The 21,308-nt window shown below is 45.1% G+C and overlaps 1 protein-coding gene across 4 annotated transcripts in view; it reads right to left on the reverse strand.

The window, feature by feature from the left end:
* Window positions 1-1,943: 1,943 nt before the first annotated feature.
* Window positions 1,944-21,308, reverse strand: part of LOC139554774 (exopolyphosphatase PRUNE1-like) — a 29,232-nt gene continuing 9,867 nt past the window's right edge. For 3 of the 4 annotated variants that reach the window (XM_071367906.1, XM_071367908.1, XM_071367905.1), the window contains 6 exons: window positions 19,560-19,765; window positions 18,648-18,832; window positions 18,283-18,441; window positions 14,264-14,358; window positions 8,026-8,184; window positions 1,944-7,455 (listed from right to left, as the gene is read on the reverse strand). In XM_071367906.1, coding sequence (XP_071224007.1) covers window positions 6,970-7,455; window positions 8,026-8,184; window positions 14,264-14,358; window positions 18,283-18,441; window positions 18,648-18,832; window positions 19,560-19,765 — 1,290 coding nt within the window. In that variant the 3' untranslated portion in view covers window positions 1,944-6,969. Of the gene's footprint in view, window positions 7,456-8,025; window positions 8,185-14,263; window positions 14,359-18,282; window positions 18,442-18,647; window positions 18,833-19,559; window positions 19,766-20,213; window positions 20,267-21,308 lie in introns of all 4 variants that reach the window. The other variant, XM_071367907.1, reaches the window with a different exon arrangement.

Genomic DNA, 21,308 nt, shown 5'->3' on the forward strand with positions numbered 1-21,308 from the left:
CTGTATGACATCACAGAGAATCAAACAAAAGAGTCAGCACTGAAACCAGTGATACATGATTGAGGATTTTTTTCAATGTTATTTATAGTACAAAACACATACAAACATCCTAATACCTATTCTGAATCCAAAATGTATGGCCTACTGTAGATTTGAAAGGTCCATAGAAATTTGACCTAAGAGATTTTGTACCCAAAGATGTTTTGTGCACCTGGTACTTCCTTGGCTATCTACACATTATTTGCTGGCTCAGCATTGCACCATGAGTACTTATCTTGTAATTTTGAGTAGTTACATTTTTCTAGTAATCACACCCCTCTTCAACATTTCCTCATTCAGTCACCACAAACTGCCTATGTATCTTAAATATGTTTAGAAACGAGAGAAATTGCCAAGCATTCATATACTGATAAACATAGGGGTTGACCTTTGGAGTTGACAAAGCCCGTTTGATAGCTTAGATCTTTGCTTTCCATCTGCAATGTGTGATACAGAGCCTTCAGAAAGTATTCACACCCCTTGACTTATTCAACATTTTGTAGTGTTACAGCCTGAATTCAAAATGGATTACATTGATTTGGTTTCTCACCCTTCTACACACAATACACCATAATGGCAAAGTGAAAACATGTTTTTAGACATTTTTGCAAATGTATTGAAAATAAGTATTCACACCCCTGAGTCAATACGTTGTAGAGGCAGGCACCTTTGGCAGCGATTACAGCTGTGAGTCTTTCTGTGTAAGTCTTTAAGAGCTTTCCACACCTGGATTGTACAACATTTGCCCATTATAAAAGATTCTTCAAGCTCTGTCAAATTGGTTGTTGATCATTGCTGGACAACCATTTTCAGGTCTTGCCATAGATTTTCAAGTATATTTAAGTCAAAACTGTAACTGTGCCACTCAGGAACATACAATGTCTTCTTGGTATGCAACTCCAGTGTAGATGTGGCCTTGTGTTTTAGGTTATTGTCCTGCTGAAAGGTGAATTCATCTACCAGTGTCTGGTGGAAAGCAGACTGAACCAGGTTTTCCTCTAGGGTTTTGCCTGTGCTTACCTCCATTCCGTTTCTTTTATATACTGAGCGGTTGGCCTCATGGTGAAACTCCTGAACGGTTTCCTTCCTCTCCGACAATGGAGTTAGGAAGGACGTCTGTATTTTTGTAGTGACTGGGTGTATTGATACACCATCCAAAGTGTAATTAATAACTGCACCATGCATAAAGGGATATTCAATGTCTACCAATAGGTGCCCTTCTTTGTGAGGCATTGGAAAAACTCTGGTCTTTGTGGTTGAATCTGTGTTTGAAATTCACTGCTCGACTGGGGGACCTTACAGATAATTGTATGTGTGGGGTACAGAGATGAGGTAGACATCATGTTAAACACTATTATTGCACACTGAGTCAATGCAACTTATTATGTGACTTGTTAAGCACATTTTTACTCCTGAACTTATTTAGGCTTGCCATAACAAAGACGTTGAATACTTATACTAATTTCAGCGTTTAATTTATAATTAATTTGTAAAACATTCAAAAAACAAAATTCCACTTTGACATTATGGGGTATTGTGTGTAGGCCAGTGACAAGAAATCTCAATTTAATCCATTTTAAATTCAGACTTTAACACAACAAAATGTAGAAGAAAATCAGGTGGTGTGATGAATACTTTCTGAAGGCATGAACACAATAACATGTTGAGACATGACCAGGAATGGGTGGATGCACACACACACAGCATATGGTGGGAAAATGGTGAGAACACACCCTAAGAGAAATTAGACACTGCTGACTGGTGGAGTTCGAGATAGTTAGTGATAGGCACTAAATATTCCAATAGTGCCTTGTAGAAATGTTAGCTTTAGGTTATGATTTTGAATCAGATCAATCACCCAGAATCAGTTAGAAGCCTGAATAAAACCTGATGACAACACAAACTCTTAAAATATTTTTTTTTAATAGAAGTGCATATTTGAACATTTTCTTTTATAATCTCGTCATACACGTGATTTCGCATTCAGGAACCGCACAGCAAACACTTTTCATATTGCGTACTTGAATAAAAGGGAAGTTGAATCCCGATTGTCCTGCATAAAATTCACAAAACTAGCCATGCTGAAAGGAACTGCATGTAGAGGGGTTGGGGGGGGGCATGTTTTGGATTAAAGCCATGAGAAACTGAAAAAGGGAACCAGTTTGGGTTAAAGAAACAACATTGTGAATGACTTGTTGTCATTCAACCTATTTAGAAGCTAAACAAGTCCAGCAAGCTAACATTTCAAACGTTAATTAGAGAGATTAGAACACCACAGTGACAAGAGTGTTTACTAAAACATGTAATCATGACAAATGGTATGGAAAAAACAAACTCGTTTTAGTGTTCAAATTAAGCTGCAGAGTCACTGAGCAATTACACTGTCTACCACATAAGCTACATTTCCCATGAAACCATTCAACAAAAAGTATATTTGGAGATAAAGAAGAAGAACAAAACATAATTAACACAATGGATTATTTTTGGCTCATGCAGGTTTAGCTGGCAAAAAAACCCCACAACTACAGGCCAAGCATTGCCAAATCCTTAATACCTGAGGCTCAATATAATAATCTTTCAGAGTATGTTTAATAGCAAACTCACTATCAATACCATGCTAGCCTAGACACAACATATTATTTTACTATAAACTACTTCTCGCTGTGATGTAGAGAATAAATCAATGAAACTGCATGGTTGATTTATATAATCAAGTGGTATGATCAACTATACTATCTTCATTTAATACTTCATTAAATGGTTCAGCACAGGGCTAGTCAACATTCTAAGATGTTTTCTGTTGTCAAAGATATATTAAATAAAATCTGGGAATTCTAACAAAGCCCGAAGTTCCAGCGAGACTAGCAGGATTCCATTTTTGTCCGTGCCGCCCTCCCTTATTCTCAGAGTTTGAAGTTCCACGATGCAAAAGGACTGGATAGGTGAGTGTATGGTAGAACCTTCACATACCCTATCGAACGAGGTGGAGCCATCATCTTATCACTTACCTATCGAATCCTTGTGATCTGCGAACACTGAAATGGTAGACCTCAAGGAAGAGACTAGTGACTGAAATGGAATCGGGCCACTGTCTAATGTGTTTGTGTCTATGCATTCATCTGTATGTGGGTTTTCCTAGGGGTGTATGCACATCTCTGTGGTACAGTAAGTTCAAACCTACTCCTCAGGCCCAACTACAGACAGCTAATGAAGCAGACATCTGCACTAATGCAGTAATGTTTCCTCAAATGAACCGCCACAAGGCTCTCTGGGGTATGCGACAGATTCCAGATCAGATACCATCATCAGAGCAATTCATCACTAGCCCAGCTCTGTTGATGCTGTATAGTCAACTCTGATGATAGGAGTTGGCAAGAGCACAAATAGATCTGGGAACAGGCAAATGTCTGGTAACTCAAAAATACAAAAGGGGGTATTAATCAAAGAACAGGGCTCCGGGCAGCCGAGCGGAAATGGAGGAAAACTCGCCTCCCTGCGGACCTGGCATCCTTTCACTCCCTCCTCTCTACATTCTCCTCTTCTGTCTCTACTGCTAAAGCCAATTTCTACCACTCTAAATTCCAAGCATCTGCCTCTAACCCTAGGAAGCTCTTTGCCACCTTCTCCTCCCTCCTGAATCCTCCTCCCCCTCCTCCCCCCTCCTCCCTCTCTGCTGATGACTTCGTCAACCATTTTGAAAAGAAGGTCGACGACATCCGATCCTCGTTTGCTAAGTCAAACGACACCGCTGGTTCTGCTCACACTGCCCTACCCTGTGCTTTGACCTCTTTCTCCCCTCTCTCTCCAGATGAAATCTCGCGTCTTGTGACGGCCGGCCGCCCAACAACCTGCCCGCTTGACCCTATCCCCTCCTCTCTTCTCCAGACCATTTCCGGAGACCTTCTCCCTTACCTCACCTCGCTCATCAACTCATCCTTGACCGCTGGCTACGTCCCTTCCGTCTTCAAGAGAGCGAGAGTTGCACCCCTTCTGAAAAAACCTACACTCGATCCCTCCGATGTCAACAACTACAGACCAGTATCCCTTCTTTCTTTTCTCTCCAAAACTCTTGAACGTGCCGTCCTTGGCCAGCTCTCCTGCTATCTCTCTCAGAATGACCTTCTTGATCCAAATCAGTCAGGTTTCAAGACTAGTCATTCAACTGAGACTGCTCTTCTCTGTGTCACGGAGGCGCTCCGCACTGCTAAAGCTAACTCTCTCTCCTCTGCTCTCATCCTTCTAGACCTATCGGCTGCCTTTGATACTGTGAACCATCAGATCCTCCTCTCCACCCTCTCCGAGCTGGGCATCTCCGGCGCGGCCCACGTTTGGATTGCGTCCTACCTGACAAGTCGCTCCTACCAGGTGGCGTGGCGAGAATCTGTCTCCGCACCACGTGCTCTCACCACTGGTGTCCCCCAGGGCTCTGTTCTAGGCCCTCTCCTATTCTCGCTATACACCAAGTCACTTGGCTCTGTCATATCCTCACATGGTCTCTCCTATCATTGCTATGCAGACGACACACAATTAATCTTCTCCTTTCCCCCCTCTGATAACCAGGTGGTGAATCGCATCTCTGCATGTCTGGCAGACATATCAGTGTGGATGACGGATCACCACCTCAAGCTGAACCTCGGCAAGACGGAGCTGCTCTTCCTCCCGGGGAAGGACTGCCCGTTCCATGATCTCGCCATCACGGTTGACAACTCCATTGTGTCCTCCTCCCAGAGTGCTAAGAACCTTGGCGTGATCCTGGACAACACCCTGTCGTTCTCAACTAACATCAAGGCGGTGACCCGTTCCTGTAGGTTCATGCTCTACAACATTCGCAGAGTACGACCCTGCCTCACGCAGGAAGCGGCGCAGGTCCTAATCCAGGCACTTGTCATCTCCCGTCTGGATTACTGCAACTCGCTGTTGGCTGGGCTCCCTGCCTGTGCCATTAAACCCCTACAACTCATCCAGAACGCCGCAGCCCGTCTGGTGTTCAACTTTCCCAAGTTCTCTCACGTCACCACGCTCCTCCGCTCTCTCCACTGGCTTCCAGTTGAAGCTCGCATCCGCTACAAGACCATGGTGCTTGCCTACGGAGCTGTGAGGGGAACGGCACCTCCGTACCTTCAGGCTCTGATCAGGCCCTACACCCAAACAAGGGCACTGCGTTCATCCACCTCTGGCCTGCTCGCCTCCCTACCTCTGAGGAAGTACAGTTCCCGCTCAGCCCAGTCAAAACTGTTCGCTGCTCTGGCATCCCAATGGTGGAACAAACTCCCTCACGACGCCAGGTCAGCGGAGTCAATCACCACCTTCCGGAGACACCTGAAACCCCACCTCTTTAAGGAATACCTAGGATAGGATAAAGTAATCCTTCTAACCCCCCCCCCCCTTAAAAGAGTTAGATGCACTATTGTAAAGTGGTTGTTCCACTGGATATCATAAGGTGAATGCACCAATTTGTGAGTCGCTCTGGATAAGAGCGTCTGCTAAATGACTTAAATGTAAATGTAAATGTAATTAATAGAAATGTATCACCGTTTTTTGTAATGCAGGAATAACATGCTGAACAAAATTCAGCGCAAAATTGTATGCATGAAGTCAACCTCTGCATCAATTAATTTGTTATCAAAATGTTATGATGTCATTAGGACGACATAATCAATGGTAATTCCCTGAATAAGTCTGGACGATAAACTAGACGATAAGTTCCACGTAAGATTTGTGTATATTTGGGCAGCTGAAGTAGCTTTGTGATCTAAATCTCAGAAAAACCTGCGAGAGAGAGAGAGAGGGAGAATATTTAGCACAGATAAACGTTTATTGGGATGAGTCTTGTCCTTGAGGCAAAACTATGCGATTTCCGGTAGATGGGCCAGCCTCACACTCAAAAAATGTCTATATTGTACAAATTCATGAAAACAAAAAGGGTTTTGATCTTAATTTAAGTTTAGGTTTATGCATTAGGGTTAGCAGTGTGATTAGGGTTAAGGTTAGGGTTAGGTTTGAAATCAGATTGTATGACTTTGTGGCTGTGCCAGCTAGTGATCACTCTGCAGAGCTGCCTCCAGAACAAGATTCATGACGGGAAAAATAAAAAGGAAACCTGCAATTTTAGAGATCTGACTGGGGGCAGGCAGTTCAAACGCATTGAATGAACAGCAGAGTTGCATCTGACATCTGGTATGTATCTCTCCACCTCTCTCTCTTTGTGGGGAGTGTGTGTGTTCTTCCCTTCTTTCTTTTCCAGATGGATTCCGACAATGAGGAGAACTATGGACTGAAACAAACCTGATCATAATGTCATCACGACATCACGCTAACCAAGAACTCCAGACACACACACACAGACACACGCGCTCGCACACACATACCAGGAGATTTCACGTGCTCAATCATCAGCTCAATAACTCACTACTGAAGCTGTACATAGATAAGTTGCACTAAAAAAACAGCAAACTCTGCAGTTTTCAAGGACCAGGACTACTGAAACACATGCTGCAAAAATTGATAAAGTCCTTCTCCAGGGGCAATATTCTCCTCAAAATAAAGCTTCACTCAAATGCCTGTGACATTGAAATAGGCCCTTCAAAGATTCATTACATTAGTCCATCATGTATTCTCCAAATGTCCAATCTACTCCCCCTACACTTGGAGATGGCACTAACCAATGAGGCAGTCCCATGTACTCAGATGGGATACAGAGAGAAAACACTATTGAACCTTCATTGTTGTCTGGAGTCTTCACCAGTGAGTGAGTTACTGTACATGGCCCCTTGGATTGTCATTATAATTCGCTATGAGATGTCCCTTATGAAACATACAATTGATTGATATGCTTCTGAGTTTGAACACTCCTTATAGTCTTTTGGTTGGGTTGCAGTGCACGCGGACAGAGAACCAGGGGCACTAGGATTTAAAGGCATCAATAGAAGGTTATTGATCACCTGGCCAGCTGACATCTTTATTTTCCCCTGCTTCCCCTATCATGCAGCTGAACTTCTCCAAAATGGCTTCCACGCTGATCTGGGGCAGGCCAGCGTCCAGTGGACAGCCCTCCACCAGGCTGTTCATGGGTGTGGCCGGCACCTGGAAGTCCTCCTCCGTCCCAGAGTCCTCGGCACCCAACAGGCGGCGGCGGTGGTGCCGAGAGGCCGAAAAGCAGTGGCGGCGGGCATCTCCATCGATACCAGGCGACCCCGTGGGGTCAAAGTGGTTGTCCAGCTCCTCAAAGTCCTCCGCCTCCCCACAATGCACTTGCTTCTTGTCCCACTCCTTCAGGAAGTCCTTGAGGATAGGTAGCACTTTCTTGCGGGAGGCCAGCGCGTTGCCTTGGAGATAGGACTTGATGTCGTTGAAGGGGCTGCTCATTGGAGAGATGCACAGAGAGGGGTTCCGGGCCTTTTCTAATGCTTGGCTCACCTACAGCAGAATGTGAAACACACTTAAAAGTGTATTGCTATTTCATAGTTGCCGTTTAAACATTGACTAATATTCTCAAATTGTCATGCCTGAGAGGATAAACACACTAATAAATAATAGCAACAGGCAGCATTGAATACTTTGATTTATCTCACTTACAGACATGCTTAATATCACATAATAATACTATTTATTTTCACACCAAGGAATAGTTTCTGAAGGCCAAAATTAAACTAACAAGGTAGGTAGGTAGGTTGGCACACAAAGTAGACCAATTTTTTATGTATATTTAAGCAGCAGGGAGGAAAGATTCACACCAATATTCAAATGGCCACTTTACAGTACACTGAACTCATAAAATACTTTTCAATGTCAGGAACAGAAATGTGCCACACAAAATTGGTAAATTCTGCCAAGTCTATTAGAGGGCTAGGTGGAACTATTACCTATTATAAAACCTACCCCTATCAAATCCATAATATTATATTACTAACCCTATAAATATACAATCATCTCACATCATAGGGGTCTAGGGGTCAATATAAGTTGGCATGGCAGTGCAGTTCATACCTCCTCCCTATAGAGGGTGCTGGAGCTGTAGACCGCCAGCTGCCGATGGGGCTCGCTGCGTTCATTGAAAGAGATTGTCATGGCGACCACCACACCAAAACGATGTTTGTGACAGAACTCACAAAGCTCCCGTTGTAGGCTCTTCCGCTGTAGGAACATCTGTTGAACGCACGGGATGACGTACAACAGTAAACAACAAAACCATACCATATAGAACACAGGCATGGGTTCAAATACTATTCAAAGTAACAGTAAACAACAAAACTATACCATATAGAACACAGGCATGGGTTCAAATACTATTCAAAGTCTTTCAAATATTTTGAGCGTTTGCTTGGTTCCATTCTAAAAGGCAAGCTCAATCAAGTACAGATACAGTATAAATGACTTCAAATAGTATTTGAACCCAGGTCGGTTATGTCATTTTGGGTCATGTTTAATTGTCATGCAAATAGCCACGGTTATTGTCATAATTGTCATTTTTGTAAAAAAATATTTGGAGCTTGTAATGCATCTTTGAAAATGAGCTACGACATACCTAATGAATAAAACATAGCTTTGGTGTAACGGTTCTCCTCCTCCTCTTCATCCGAAGAGGAGGAGCATGGATTGAACCAAGACGCAGCGTGATACTTAGACATGATATTTATTTAGACACGACAAAACAACGAAGACAAAAAACGAACTATACTTGAATTAACTAACAAAATAACAAAACGAATGTAGACAAACCTGGACGTAAGAACTTACATGTAACACGAAGAACGCACGAACAGGGAAATGACTACATAAAAACCGAACGAACAAAATGAACAAACAAACCGAAACAGTCCCGTATGGTGCAACATAGACAGACACTAACACAGGAGACAACCACCCACAAACAAACACTGTGAAACTACCTACCTTAATATGATTCTCAATCAGAGGAGATGAAAACCACCTGCCTCTAATTGAGAACCATATTAGGTACCCATTAACCAACATAGAAACAGAAAACATAGACTGCCCACCCAAACTCACGTCCTGACCAACTAACACATACAAAACTAACAGAAAACAGGTCAGGAACGTGACATAACCCCCCCCTTAAGGTGTGAACTCCGGGCGCACCAGCACAAAGTCTAGGGGAGGGTCAGGGTGGGCATCTGACCACGGTGGTGGCTCAGGCTCTGGGCGAGGTCCCCACCCCACCATAGTCAATCCCAGCTTACGTCTCTCCCTCAGAATGACCACCCTCTTACTCCACCCACCTAATATACCGGGTAACATCAAAATAAGGGACAGCTCCGGGACAAGGTAGCTCAGGACAGATAGGTAGGTCAGGATAGAGAGGTAGCTCAGGATAGAGAGGTAGCTCAGGATAGAGAGGCAACTCCGGACTGAAGGGCAGCTCCGGACAGAGAGACAGCTCTGGACTGAGGGGCAGTTCTGGATACATGGCAGCTCTGGGCTGAGGGACAGCTCATGGTTGGCTGACGGCTCTGGACGCTCATGGCTAGCTGACGGCTCTGGACGCTCATGGCTAGCTGACGGCTCTGGACGCTCATGGCTAGCTGACGGCTCTGGACGCTCATGGCTCGCTGACGGCTCTGGACGCTCATGGCTCGCTGACGGCTCTGGACGCTCATGGCTCGCTGACGGCTCTGGACGCTCATGGCTCGCTGGCGGCTCTAGCAGATCCAGTCTGGTTGGCGGCTCTGGCAGATCCTGTCTGGTTGGCGGCTCTGGCAGATCCTGTCTGGTTGGCGGCTCTGGACGCTCATGGCTCGCTGACGGCTCTGGACGCTCATGGCTCGCTGACGGCTCTAGACGCTCATGGCTGGCTGACGGCTCTGGACGCTCATGGCTCACTGGCGGCTCTAGCAGATCCAGTCTGGTTGGCGGCTCTGGCAGATCCTGTCTGGTTGGCGGCTCTGGCAGATCCTGTCTGGTTGGCGGCTCTGGCAGATCCTGTCTGGTTGGCGGCTCTGGCAGATCCTGTCTGACGAATGGCTCTAGCGGCTCCTGACTGACTATCGGCTCTGACGGCTCGGGACAGACGGGCGGCTCTAATGGCTCGGGACAGACGGATGGCTCAGATGGCGCTGGGGAGACGGATGGCTCAGATGGCGCTGGGGAGACGGATGGCTCAGATGGCGCTGGGGAGACGGATGGCTCAGATGGCGCTGGGGAGACGGATGGCTCCGGCCGGATAAGGCGCACTGTAGACCTGGTGCGTGGTGCCAGAACTGGAGGCACCGGGCTAAGGACACGCACCTTCATGCTAGTGCGGGGAGCAGGGACAGGGCACACTGGACTCTCAAAGCGTACTATTTGCCTGGTGCGTGGTACCGGCACTGGTGGCACCGGGCTGAGGGCACGCACATCAGGACGAGTACGGGGAGAAGGAACAGTGTGTACAGGGCTCTGGAGACGCACAGGTGGCTTAGTGCGTGGTGCCGGAACTGGAGGCACTGGGCTGGAGACACACACCATAGGAAGAGTGCGTGGAGGAGGAACAGGGCTCTGAAAACGCACTGGAAGCCTGGTGCGTGGTGTAGGCACTGGTGGTACTAGGCTGGGGCGAGGAGGTAGCGCCGGAAATACCGGACCGTGCAGGCGTACTGGCTCCCTTGAGCATTGAGCCTGCCCAACCTTACCTGGTTGAATGCTCCCCGTCGCCCGCCCAGTGCGGGGAGGTGGAATAACCCGCACCGGGCTATGTAGGCGAACCGGGGACACCATGCGTAAGGCTGGTGCCATGTAAGCCGGCCCGAGGAGACGCACCGGTGGCCAGATATGTAGAGCCGGCTTCATGGCACTTGGCTCAATGCTCAATCTAGCCCTACCAGTGCGGGGAGGTGGAATAACCCGCACCGGGCTATGCACACGTACAGGAGACACCGTGCGCTCTACTGCGTAACACGGTGTCTGCCCGTACTCCCGCTCTCCACGGTAAGCCTGGGAAGTGGGCGCAGGTTTCCTACCTGCCCTCGGCCCACTACCTCTTAGCCCCCTCCCAAGAAATTTTTGGGGTCTCTTCTCGGGCTTCCAGCCACGTCTCCTTGCTGCCTCCTCATACCACCGCTCTTGGGCTCTCGCTGCCTCCATCTCCTCACGAGCGCGGCGATATTCCTCAATGTGAGCCCAGTGTCCTTTTCCCTCCAATACTTCCTCCCAAGTCCATGAGTCCTGATTTCTTGGCCGCTGCTCAAACTTGCGCTGCTTGGTTCTGGATTGGTGGGTGGTTCTGTAACGAGTGTCTAGATCTTCCTCCTCCTCGGACGAGGAGAGGAGAGAAGGATCGGAGGACCAAAATGCAGCGGGTTGTGAATACATAATTAAGTTTATTAAAGTACAGACGAAAACCGAAAAAACTTTAACAAACTACAAAATAAGAAAACGACGTAGACGAAACCTGAACATGGAACTTACATAAAGACACGAAGAACTCACGAACAGGAACAGACTACATCAAACGAACGAACAAACCGAAACAGTCCCGTATGGTGCAACATAGACAGACACTAACACAGGAGACAACCACCCACAAACAAACACTGTGAAACTACCTACCTTAATATGATTCTCAATCAGAGGAGATGAAAACCACCTGCCTCTAATTGAGAACCATATTAGGTACCCATTAACCAACATAGAAACAGAAAACATAGACTGCCCACCCAAACTCACGTCCTGACCAACTAACACATACAAAACTAACAGAAAACAGGTCAGGAACGTGACATTTGGTGACACCCCTGTCTTAAAAACGAATGGTTTTGACCTCTTGGAACGTTCATAAATTAAGTTTCTCCTCCTGACCAGTGGTGGCAAAACTACCCAATTGTCATACTTGAGTAAAAGTTAAGATACCTTAACCAGTAAAATACTACTTGAGAAAAGTAGAAAAGTATTTGGTTTTAAATATATAAATGTATCAAAAGTAAATATAATTGATAAAATATACTTAAGTATCAAAAGTAAAAATATAAATAATTTCAAATTCCTTATATTAAGCAAACCAGACAGGACCATTTTCTTGTTTTCTTTAATTTCCGGATAGCCAGGGGCACACTCCAACACTCAGACATCATTTACAGATAGCCAGGGGCACACTCCAACACTCAAACATCATTTACAGATAGCCAGGGGCACGCTGCAACACTCAGACATAATTTACAGATAGCCAGGGGCACACTCCAACACTCAGACATAATTTACAGATAGCCAGGGGCACACTCCAACACTCAGACATCATTTACAGATAGCCAGGGGCACACTCCAACACTCAGACATCATTTACAGATAGCCAGGGGCACACTCCAACACTCAGACATCATTTACAGATAGCCAGGGGCACACTCCAACACTCAGACATCATTTACAGATAGCCAGGGGCACACTCCAACACTCAGACATAATTTACAGATAGCCAGGGGCACACTCCAACACTCAGACATCATTTACAGATAGCCAGGGGCACACTCCAACACTCAGACATCATTTACAGATAGCCAGGGGCACAGTCAAACACTCAGACATAATTTACAGATAGCCAGGGGCACAGTCCAACACTCAGACATCATTTACAGATAGCCAGGGGCACACTCCAGCACTCAGACATCATTTACAGATAGCCAGAGGCACAGTCCAACACTCAGACATCATTTACAGATAGCCAGGGGCACACTCCAACACTCAGGCATCATTTACAAATGAAGCATGTGTTTAGTGTGTCTTCCAGATCAGAGACAGTAGGGATGACCGGCGATGTTCTCTTAATAAGTGTGTGAATTAGACAATTTTCCTGTCCTGCTAAGCATTCAAAATGTTAAGAGTATTTTTGGGTGTCAGGGAATATGTATGGAGTAAAAAGTACATTATTTTCTTGAGGAATGTAGTGAAGTAAAAGTAAAACTTTTCAAAAATATAAATAGTAAAGTAAAGTACAGATACCTCATAAAACTACTTAAGTAGTACTTTAAAGTATTTTCACTTAAGTACTTTACACCACTGCTCCCGACTGTGCTTTTCTGCTTGTAAAATTATTACCAACTTTACCCATTTCATGTAAAAAAAAACGTATATTGGGTAAACTATATCTAAATGAAATATAAAGTAGAATCCCTTCTCTTAAAATGAATGCATTGAGACGATTATTACACTTATTTTTGTTAGTTCACAGTTATTATCCATATCCATAATTGTTATCCATAATTGTTACACAATTACACAATAACTGTGCCAGCTCTAATAGAAGGTATTTGTAAAAAATAATACATTTACACTGGGACGGAGGAACTGCACTGCAGTTAAACAGAGTTACTTATTTGATGTGCATTCACCAGGAGTCAACTATCTGTATTAACTACAGTAGACTCCCACTTTCAACTCCTCCTCTTCTGTAAGCAATGACGACCACCCAAATATCAGGGAGTATTCTTAACTAACAGACATGACTCCTGTCACTATTGTTTAGCCTGGTCTGAAGCAAAACTGTAGCTACTGATCTCATTTGTTTATGCTAATCAGACGGTAAAATATACGCTCTGAGCCATTAGTTGCATATAGCTGTCACTTTCGCTCCTAGATGTCTGTCACTGCATGTAGTTGCACCTCCCTGAGGCAGAGGCTCCATTGTCAGAATGAAGAATATGAAAAAAGATCATCTCCCAGGATTAAAAGCGAGTCTGATAGCTAAATTGGTAACATTGTAGAGTGACTGAAGAGTATGACTGAAGAGGAAAGATTCTAATAGTGGAATAGAATTCTCCCAAAGGAGTAGGAAATATGACTTGGTGAATCATCTGCAAACCCAAATTCGTTAAAGAGTTGGTTATTCAAAGGAAAAGTCGGCCATTTTAACGCATCGCTGTTAACGGGGAAGAGTAAAGGTTCACACACACACACACACAGTATGATGCTGAGAGGGTGATGTTAAAGGTAGACTCAGCCATATTCATTTACCATGAGGAGCAGGGCAACTTCCGACACAAACAAAGACTGCGCGAAGCAAGAGGCTGCAATCGTCAGCATTTGTTGTCACGCAGCTATCACACTGCATTAGAGAGATGCAAACTCCTGTGCAGATGTTTAACAGTGTATGTGTTGGTGCTGACGAGTGCAACCTCTTGCCTCACACTCTCTGGCTGCACTGCTCTTGTGGTGACCTAATATCGCTGAGTCTCAGTTTAAAGCAAGGTGGTGGCAGAGTGGATTAATTCAAGTATCGGCATGGCTAGACAGTACGTACATCTAGTGTCATGTACACAGCGCTGACTGCCAGTCTCAGGTCGCCTCTGGAGACAGCCTTCATGTCCTTCAGCAGGATCTGCTCTGTAGAAAGACCTGTAACACAAACCAATGGGACACGCAGTATTACAATGGCAGCATGTAATTGGGTAATGACACTACAGCAGATCATATACTGTATGTAGGTCCCTGTGTTTTGGTTAAATCATGTCACATGACCTGTGTTTTTAACCTTTATTTGAAGCCTTTAAATCACATTTTTAAAATGTAGGTCATGTGACATGATTAACCAAAACACAGGGCACTACATATACAGTGTGTTCACAAAGGATTCATGCCCCTTGACTTATTCCACATTTTGTTGTCTTACTGACGGAATTCAAAATGGATTAAATATTTGGTTTTTCTCTCACCCATCTACACACAATACCCCATCACAATGAAAAAGGGAAAACATGTTTTTAGAAATTTTAGCAAATTCACTGAAAATGAAATACAGTCGTGGCCAAAAGTTTTGAGAATGACACAAATATTAATTTTCACAAAGTCTGCTGCCTCAGTTTGTATGATGGCAATTTGCATATACTCCAGAATGTTATGAAGAGTGATCAGATTAATTGCAAAGTCACTCTTTGCCATGCAAATGAACTGAATCCCCAAAAAACATTTCCACTGCATTTCAGCCCTGCCACAAAAGGACCAGCTGACATCATGTCAGTGATTCTCTCGTTAAAACAGGTGTGAGTGTTGACGAGGACAAGGCTGGAGATCACTCTGTCATGCTGATTGAGTTTGATTAACAGACTGGAAGCTTCAAAAGGAGGGTGGTGCTTGGAATCATTGTTCTTCCTTTGTAAACCATGGTTACCTGCAAGGAAACACGTGCCGTCATCATTGCTTTGCACAAAATGGGCTTCACAGGCAAGGATATTGCTGCCAGTAAGATTGCACCTAAATCAACCATTTATCGGATCATCAAGAACTTCAAGGAGAGCGGTTCAATTGTTGTGAAGAAGGCTTCAGGGTGCCCAAGAAAGTCCAGCAAGCGCCAGGACCGTCTCCTAAAGTTGATTCAGCTGCGGGATCGGGGCACCACCAGTACAGAGCTTGCTCAGGAATGGCAGCTGGCAGGTGTGAGTGCATCTGCACGCACAGTGAGACTTTTGGAGGATGGCCTGGTGTCAAAAAGGGCAGCAAAGAAGCCAGTTCTCTCCAGGAAAAACATCAGGGACAGACTGATATTCTGCAAAAGGTACAGGGATTGGACTGCTGAGGACTGGGGTAAAGTACTTTTCTCTGCCCTTTCCGATTGTTTGGGGCATCCGGGAAAAAAGCTTGTCCGGAGAAGACAAGGTGAGCGCTACCATCAGTCCTGTGTCATGCTAACAGTAAAGCATCTGAGACCATTCATGTGTGGGGTTGCTTCTCAGCCAAGGGAGTGGGCTCACTCACAATTTTGCCTATAAACACAGCCATGAATAAAGAATGGTACCAACACATCCTCCGAGAGCAACTTCTCCCAACCATCCAGGAACAGTTTGGTGACGAACAATGCCTTTTCCAACATGATGGAGCACCTTGCCATAAGGCAAAAGTGATAACTAAGTGGCTCGGGGAACAAAACATCGATATTTTGGGTCCATGGCCAGGAAACTTTCCAGACCTTAATCCCATTGAGAACTTGTAGTCAACCCTCCAAGAGGCGGGTGGACAAACAAAAATCCACAAATTCTGACAAACTCCAAGCATTGATTATGCAAGAATGGGCTGCCATCAGTCAGGATGTGGCCCAGAAGTTAATTGACAGCATGCCAGGGCGGATTGCAGAGGTCTTGAAAAAGAAGGGTCAACACTGCAAATATTGACTCTTTGCATCAACTTCATGTAATTGTCAATAAAAGCCTTTGACACTCATGAAATGCTTGTAATTATACTTCAGTATTCCATAGTAACATCTGACAAAAATATCTAAAGACACTGAAGCAGCAAACTTTGTGGAAATTAATATTTGTGTCATTCTCAAAACTTTTGGCCACGACTGTACATAAATACTCTTATTTACACATTTATTGTTTGAAAAATTCTTCAAGCTCCGTCAAATTGGTTGTTGATCATTTCTAGACAACCATTTTCAGGTCTTGACATAGATTGACAAAGCAGACTGACGCAGGTTTTCCTCTAGGATTTTGCCTGTGCTTAGCTCCATTCCATTTTCTTTTTAATCCTGAAAACTCCCCCAGTCATTAACGATTACAAGCGTACCCATAACATGATTTAGCTACCACTATGCTTGAAAATACGGAGAGAGGTACTCAGTAATGTGTTGTAATGGATTTGCCCCAAACATACAAAAAGTGAATTGCTTTGCCACATTTCTTTGCAGAATTACTTTAGTGCCTATTGCAAACAGGATGCATATTTTGGAATATTCTGTACAGGCTTCCTTCTTTTCACTCTGTCAATTAGGTTAGTATTGTGGAGTAACTACGATGTTGTTGATCCATTCTCAGTTCTCCTATCACCGCCATTCAACTCTGTAACTGTTTTAGTCACCATTGAGCGGTTTCACCTGAGCGGTTTCCTTCCTCTCCGGCAACTGAGTAAGGAAGGACACTTGTATCTTTGTAGTGACTGGGTGTATTGATACACCATCCAAAGTGTAATTAATAACTGCACCATGCTCAAAGGGATATTCAATGTATGCTTTTTTTAACCAATCTACCAATAGGTGCCCTTCTTTGCGAGGCATTGGAAACCCTCATTGGTCTTTTTGAATGAATCTGTGTTTGAAATTCCCTGCTAGACTGATGGACCTTACAGATACTTTTGAGGTAGTTATTAAAAAATCATGTTAAACACTATTATTGCACAAAGAGTGAGGTCATACAACTTATTATGTGACTTGTTAAGCAAATGTGTACTACTGAACATATTTAGGCTTGCCATAACCTAGTTTGAATACTTATTGACTTAAGACATTTCAGCTTTTCATTTTTAATGAATTAGTACAAATATCAAAAAAACATAATTTTCTATGGTAAATTACCACAACGCAGGGTGTAATGTGGTCAAATACAGTCAAATATTGGATGTAGTCAAGTATTGGATTTTTATCTCTGACACAATGTTTGTAATGGCGTCGAAATAAGGATGCATAAGCAAAAAAGAACCCAATACCTACTTCAAAATATGGTGGTGGATCTTTGATGTTATGGGGCTATTTTGTTTCCACTGGTCCTGGGTCTCTTGTTAAGGTCAACGTCATCATGAACATTACCCAGTACCAGTATAACATAACACATAGTAAGATAAACCTGGAATGTGGTCAACACAAGGGAGAATGACTGTCCCCTTTCATTGAAGCCCTGGAAGTCCAAGGCCGACCGCAGACTGCAGGCATTGTTAGGAGAAAACAGGATCCCCCATTAAAGTGAATTGAAAAATGGCAATCGTCATGGTCAATCTTTGTGTAAAGAAAACATTACTTAGAAGACAATCATGGTACCAATATCGCGGTACCCCGGTCGGCCTTCAGCTTGAGTTAATCAATGAGAGGGGGTAATACTGAGCTAGCCTGCAACGTCACTTCTTGGAGTCGCTCTAACTGCGCATGTTATGTCTCCATTAGACGCCATCTTAACCGACTTCATTTGGCTTGAATGCGCTATTGAGTCTGCACATAGGAATGAATGGTGTCACGCGATCGATGGCTTTGTCCAGTCATTGGGTCAAGAGAGCAGAGGTTCCTACCTAAAGGGTTTGACATATTAGTTTGTTTACTTCTAGATGAACACTCCACAACATTCTTTTGACGTCGTGTAAAATCTCACATTTACTCTACAACACTCTTTAAAATACGGGTAACACTTTATTTGAATGGTATGTCCTAACAGTGTCATAATACTGGCATAATAATGTCATATTGTCATGACATCCTGTGTCCCTGAATGTCAAGTGACAAGGCAGTGTCATTTTGTCCACCTGTCAACACTTTTCCCATGGCGGGTTTTGCTTTATTACCTGAGATGTCAAACTTGGCGCTCTGTAGGGACTGGAAGAGGGCGCCCCTGGGTGGCAGGTCGGGGAAGCGCGACTCCAGTAGGCAGGCCAGATGGCTGTCCTTGGGTGTGACCTTGCCCGCCTCTGGTGCCATGTTGACACAATCCAGCACGATGGCCCCTGTGTGGGCACACTGCCAAGTATAGGTGAACTGAGCCAATTGTTACCGCAGGCATTGACAAACAAGTGCAACTAAAAGAGAATTGTTGATTTCAGTAAAAATTCCTCCTGACATTTTCCCACTGCCAAGTTCTGAGGTATGCATTGTTTAAAGACCCGGAGACACTGTGACCCTCAAGTACTGGAGTTTGGCACGGCAACCTTACCGTATAATAATTGGGCCACCTGTCTGTCTAACACTTCAGGTGCCTTGTGGTGAATGTACTCCGTCACCAAGGTGGCACAGGAACCCACGGTTTCCATGGTGACCGAACAGGAAGTGGAGGGTGTCCTCTCGAGGTGGTGGTGATCAATGACTTCCACAACTGCCTCCTCCAAGTCAATGTCGGGACTACGGGGAAAAGTTGGAGTTGAGTGAATATTGTGAAATAAATTGTGTCATGTATCCTTAACTGTGTGTTTTCTGCCTCCCGAGTGGCGCAGCCATCTAAGGCACTGCATCACAGTGCTTGAGGCATCACTACAGACTCGGGTTCAATCCCAGGCTGTGTTACAGCCGGCTGTGACCAGGAGACCCATGAGACAGCACACAATTGGCCCAGCGTCGTCCGGGTTAGGGGAGGGTTTGGCCGGCCGGGATATCCTTGTCCCATTGTGATCTAGCGACTCCTTGTGGCGAGCCGGGTGCCTGCAAGCTAACTTCGATCGCCAGCTGGACGGTGTTTCCTCCGACACATTGGTGCGGCTGGCTTCCAGGTTAAGCGAGCAGTGTGTCAAGAAGCAGTGCGGCTTGGCAGGGTCGTGTTTCAGAGGACGCACAGCTCTCAACCTTCACCTCTCCCGAGTCTGTAGGGGAGTTGCAGCGATGAGACAACTGTTATGAAATTGGGAAGAAAAAGGGGTCAAAAGTAACATGTTTTCTTAATCTGGGTCCGGGAAACTGGCCCTCCACATATCAGGCACTTCACCACAAAGTTGTCCTGTGTTGTCAATATTACTTGATACTGTAGGTATCATTGGTAGAAAGTCTGAGTGAGAGAAAGGCAGAGATGGCAAGGGAGAGAACGTCAGAAAGAGAGTGTGAGAAAATAAAGAAGAGTCATGTTGCAACCCCTGACCTAGGAAGCACGTTGTGGTCCACTAGGGAGAGCACCAGCCTCTTGGCTCTATGGAGCCCTGCCAGGTCCACCTCGTCACGGAACACCAGAGCCTCTGGTGGAACCCCGCTCTCCTTCAGCAGGAACACGTTGTCTGAACGCAGGGGGAACTCGGCCCTCGGGATGTTCAGCACTGGCACCACAGTCTTACACGAGCTGCCAGACGTCTGGGAACAAAGGGGATGGAATAAGAGGAAGGGAAAAGGAGGAGAGGAGGAGAGGATGGAAGAGGGAGACCAGTTTAAAACAGACATCTGACACCAACACACCTTCCTGCTGAGGTTCGCTGGGATTCCTCTGCAATGTTTTTGTCCACCATCTCAGGCCTTTGGCGGATCTTGAGTATCTGAGGCTGTGTGAATATTTCATGAGTAGCGGGGGCGTATAGGCTAGCGAGCAGCTATAGCCAGGGGTTAGAGAGGGCAGATGGATCAATGCAGTAACGTAAGATAAGGAGAGACCGGTGGCTGGTGGCCAGGGCACAGACACTGCTTTTATGCTTGAGTATGATCCGAGTGACTCTGAAGGTTGTCTGATCCTATTTTGGAGAATTCTGGGCATTTTGGTTACGCTTGGTCAAGCTATGGACCTCAGACCTAGAAATGAGTTACTCACAGAGTTCATTCTGAGCCGGGGGTGCTTCAGGACTTGGCCCAGCTCTCTCAACACTATTAACAAGTTAAATGAGGAGATTAATTAGTGCATAGCAGGACGTATTAATTTACCAATTTGATTTCAAACAACCACAACATAGAGTCTATGGGTCTTCATACCAGAAGATTTCCAGAAGGTACACTACATCACCAAAAGTATATGGACATCCCTTCAAATTAGTGGATTCGGCTATTTTAGCCACATCCGTGGCTAACAGATGTATAAAGTCGGGCGCACAGCCTTGTAATCTCCATAGACAAACATTTGCAGTGAAATGGCCTTACTGAAGAGCTCAGTAACTTTCAACGTGGCACCGTCATAGGATGCCACCTTTCCAACAAGTCAGTTCGTAGAATTTCTGCCCTGCTAGAGCTTCCCCGGTCAACTGTAAGTGCTCTTATTGTGAAGTGGAAATGTCTAAGAGCAACAACACTCACTACCAAGTTCCAAACTGCCTCTGGAAGCAACGTCAGCACAAGAACTGTTTGTTGGGAGCTTCATGAAATGGGTTTCCATGGCAGAGCAGCCACTCACAAGCCTAAGACCACCATGGCAATGCCAAACGTCGGCTGGAGTGGCGTAAAGCTCGCAGCAATTGGACTCTGGAGCAGTGGAAACACGTTCTCTGGAGTGATAAATAACGCTTCACCATCTGGCAGTCCTAAGGATTTATCTAGGTTTGGCGGATGCCAGGAGAACACTACCTGCCCTAATGCATAGTGTCAACTGTAAAGTTTGGTGGAGGAGGAATAATGGTTTGGGGCTGTTTTTCCTGGTTCGGGCTAGGCCCCTTAGTTCCAGTGAAGGAAAATCTTAACACTACAGCATACAATGACATTCTAGACGACTCTGTGCTTCCAACTTTGTAGCAACAGTTTGGGGAAGGCCCACGTGCTCAAAGTGAGGTCCATACAGAAATGGTTTGTCGAGATTGGTGTGGAAGAACTTGACTGGCCTGCACAGAGCCCTGACCTCAACCCCATCGAACACCTTTGGGGTGAATTGGAACGCCGACTACGAGCCAGGCCTAATCGCCCAACATCAGTTCCTGACTTC

The sequence above is a fragment of the Salvelinus alpinus genome, chromosome 26 (genome assembly GCF_045679555.1).
Source record: "Salvelinus alpinus chromosome 26, SLU_Salpinus.1, whole genome shotgun sequence".
In the NCBI taxonomy this organism is placed as follows: domain Eukaryota; kingdom Metazoa; phylum Chordata; class Actinopteri; order Salmoniformes; family Salmonidae; genus Salvelinus; species Salvelinus alpinus.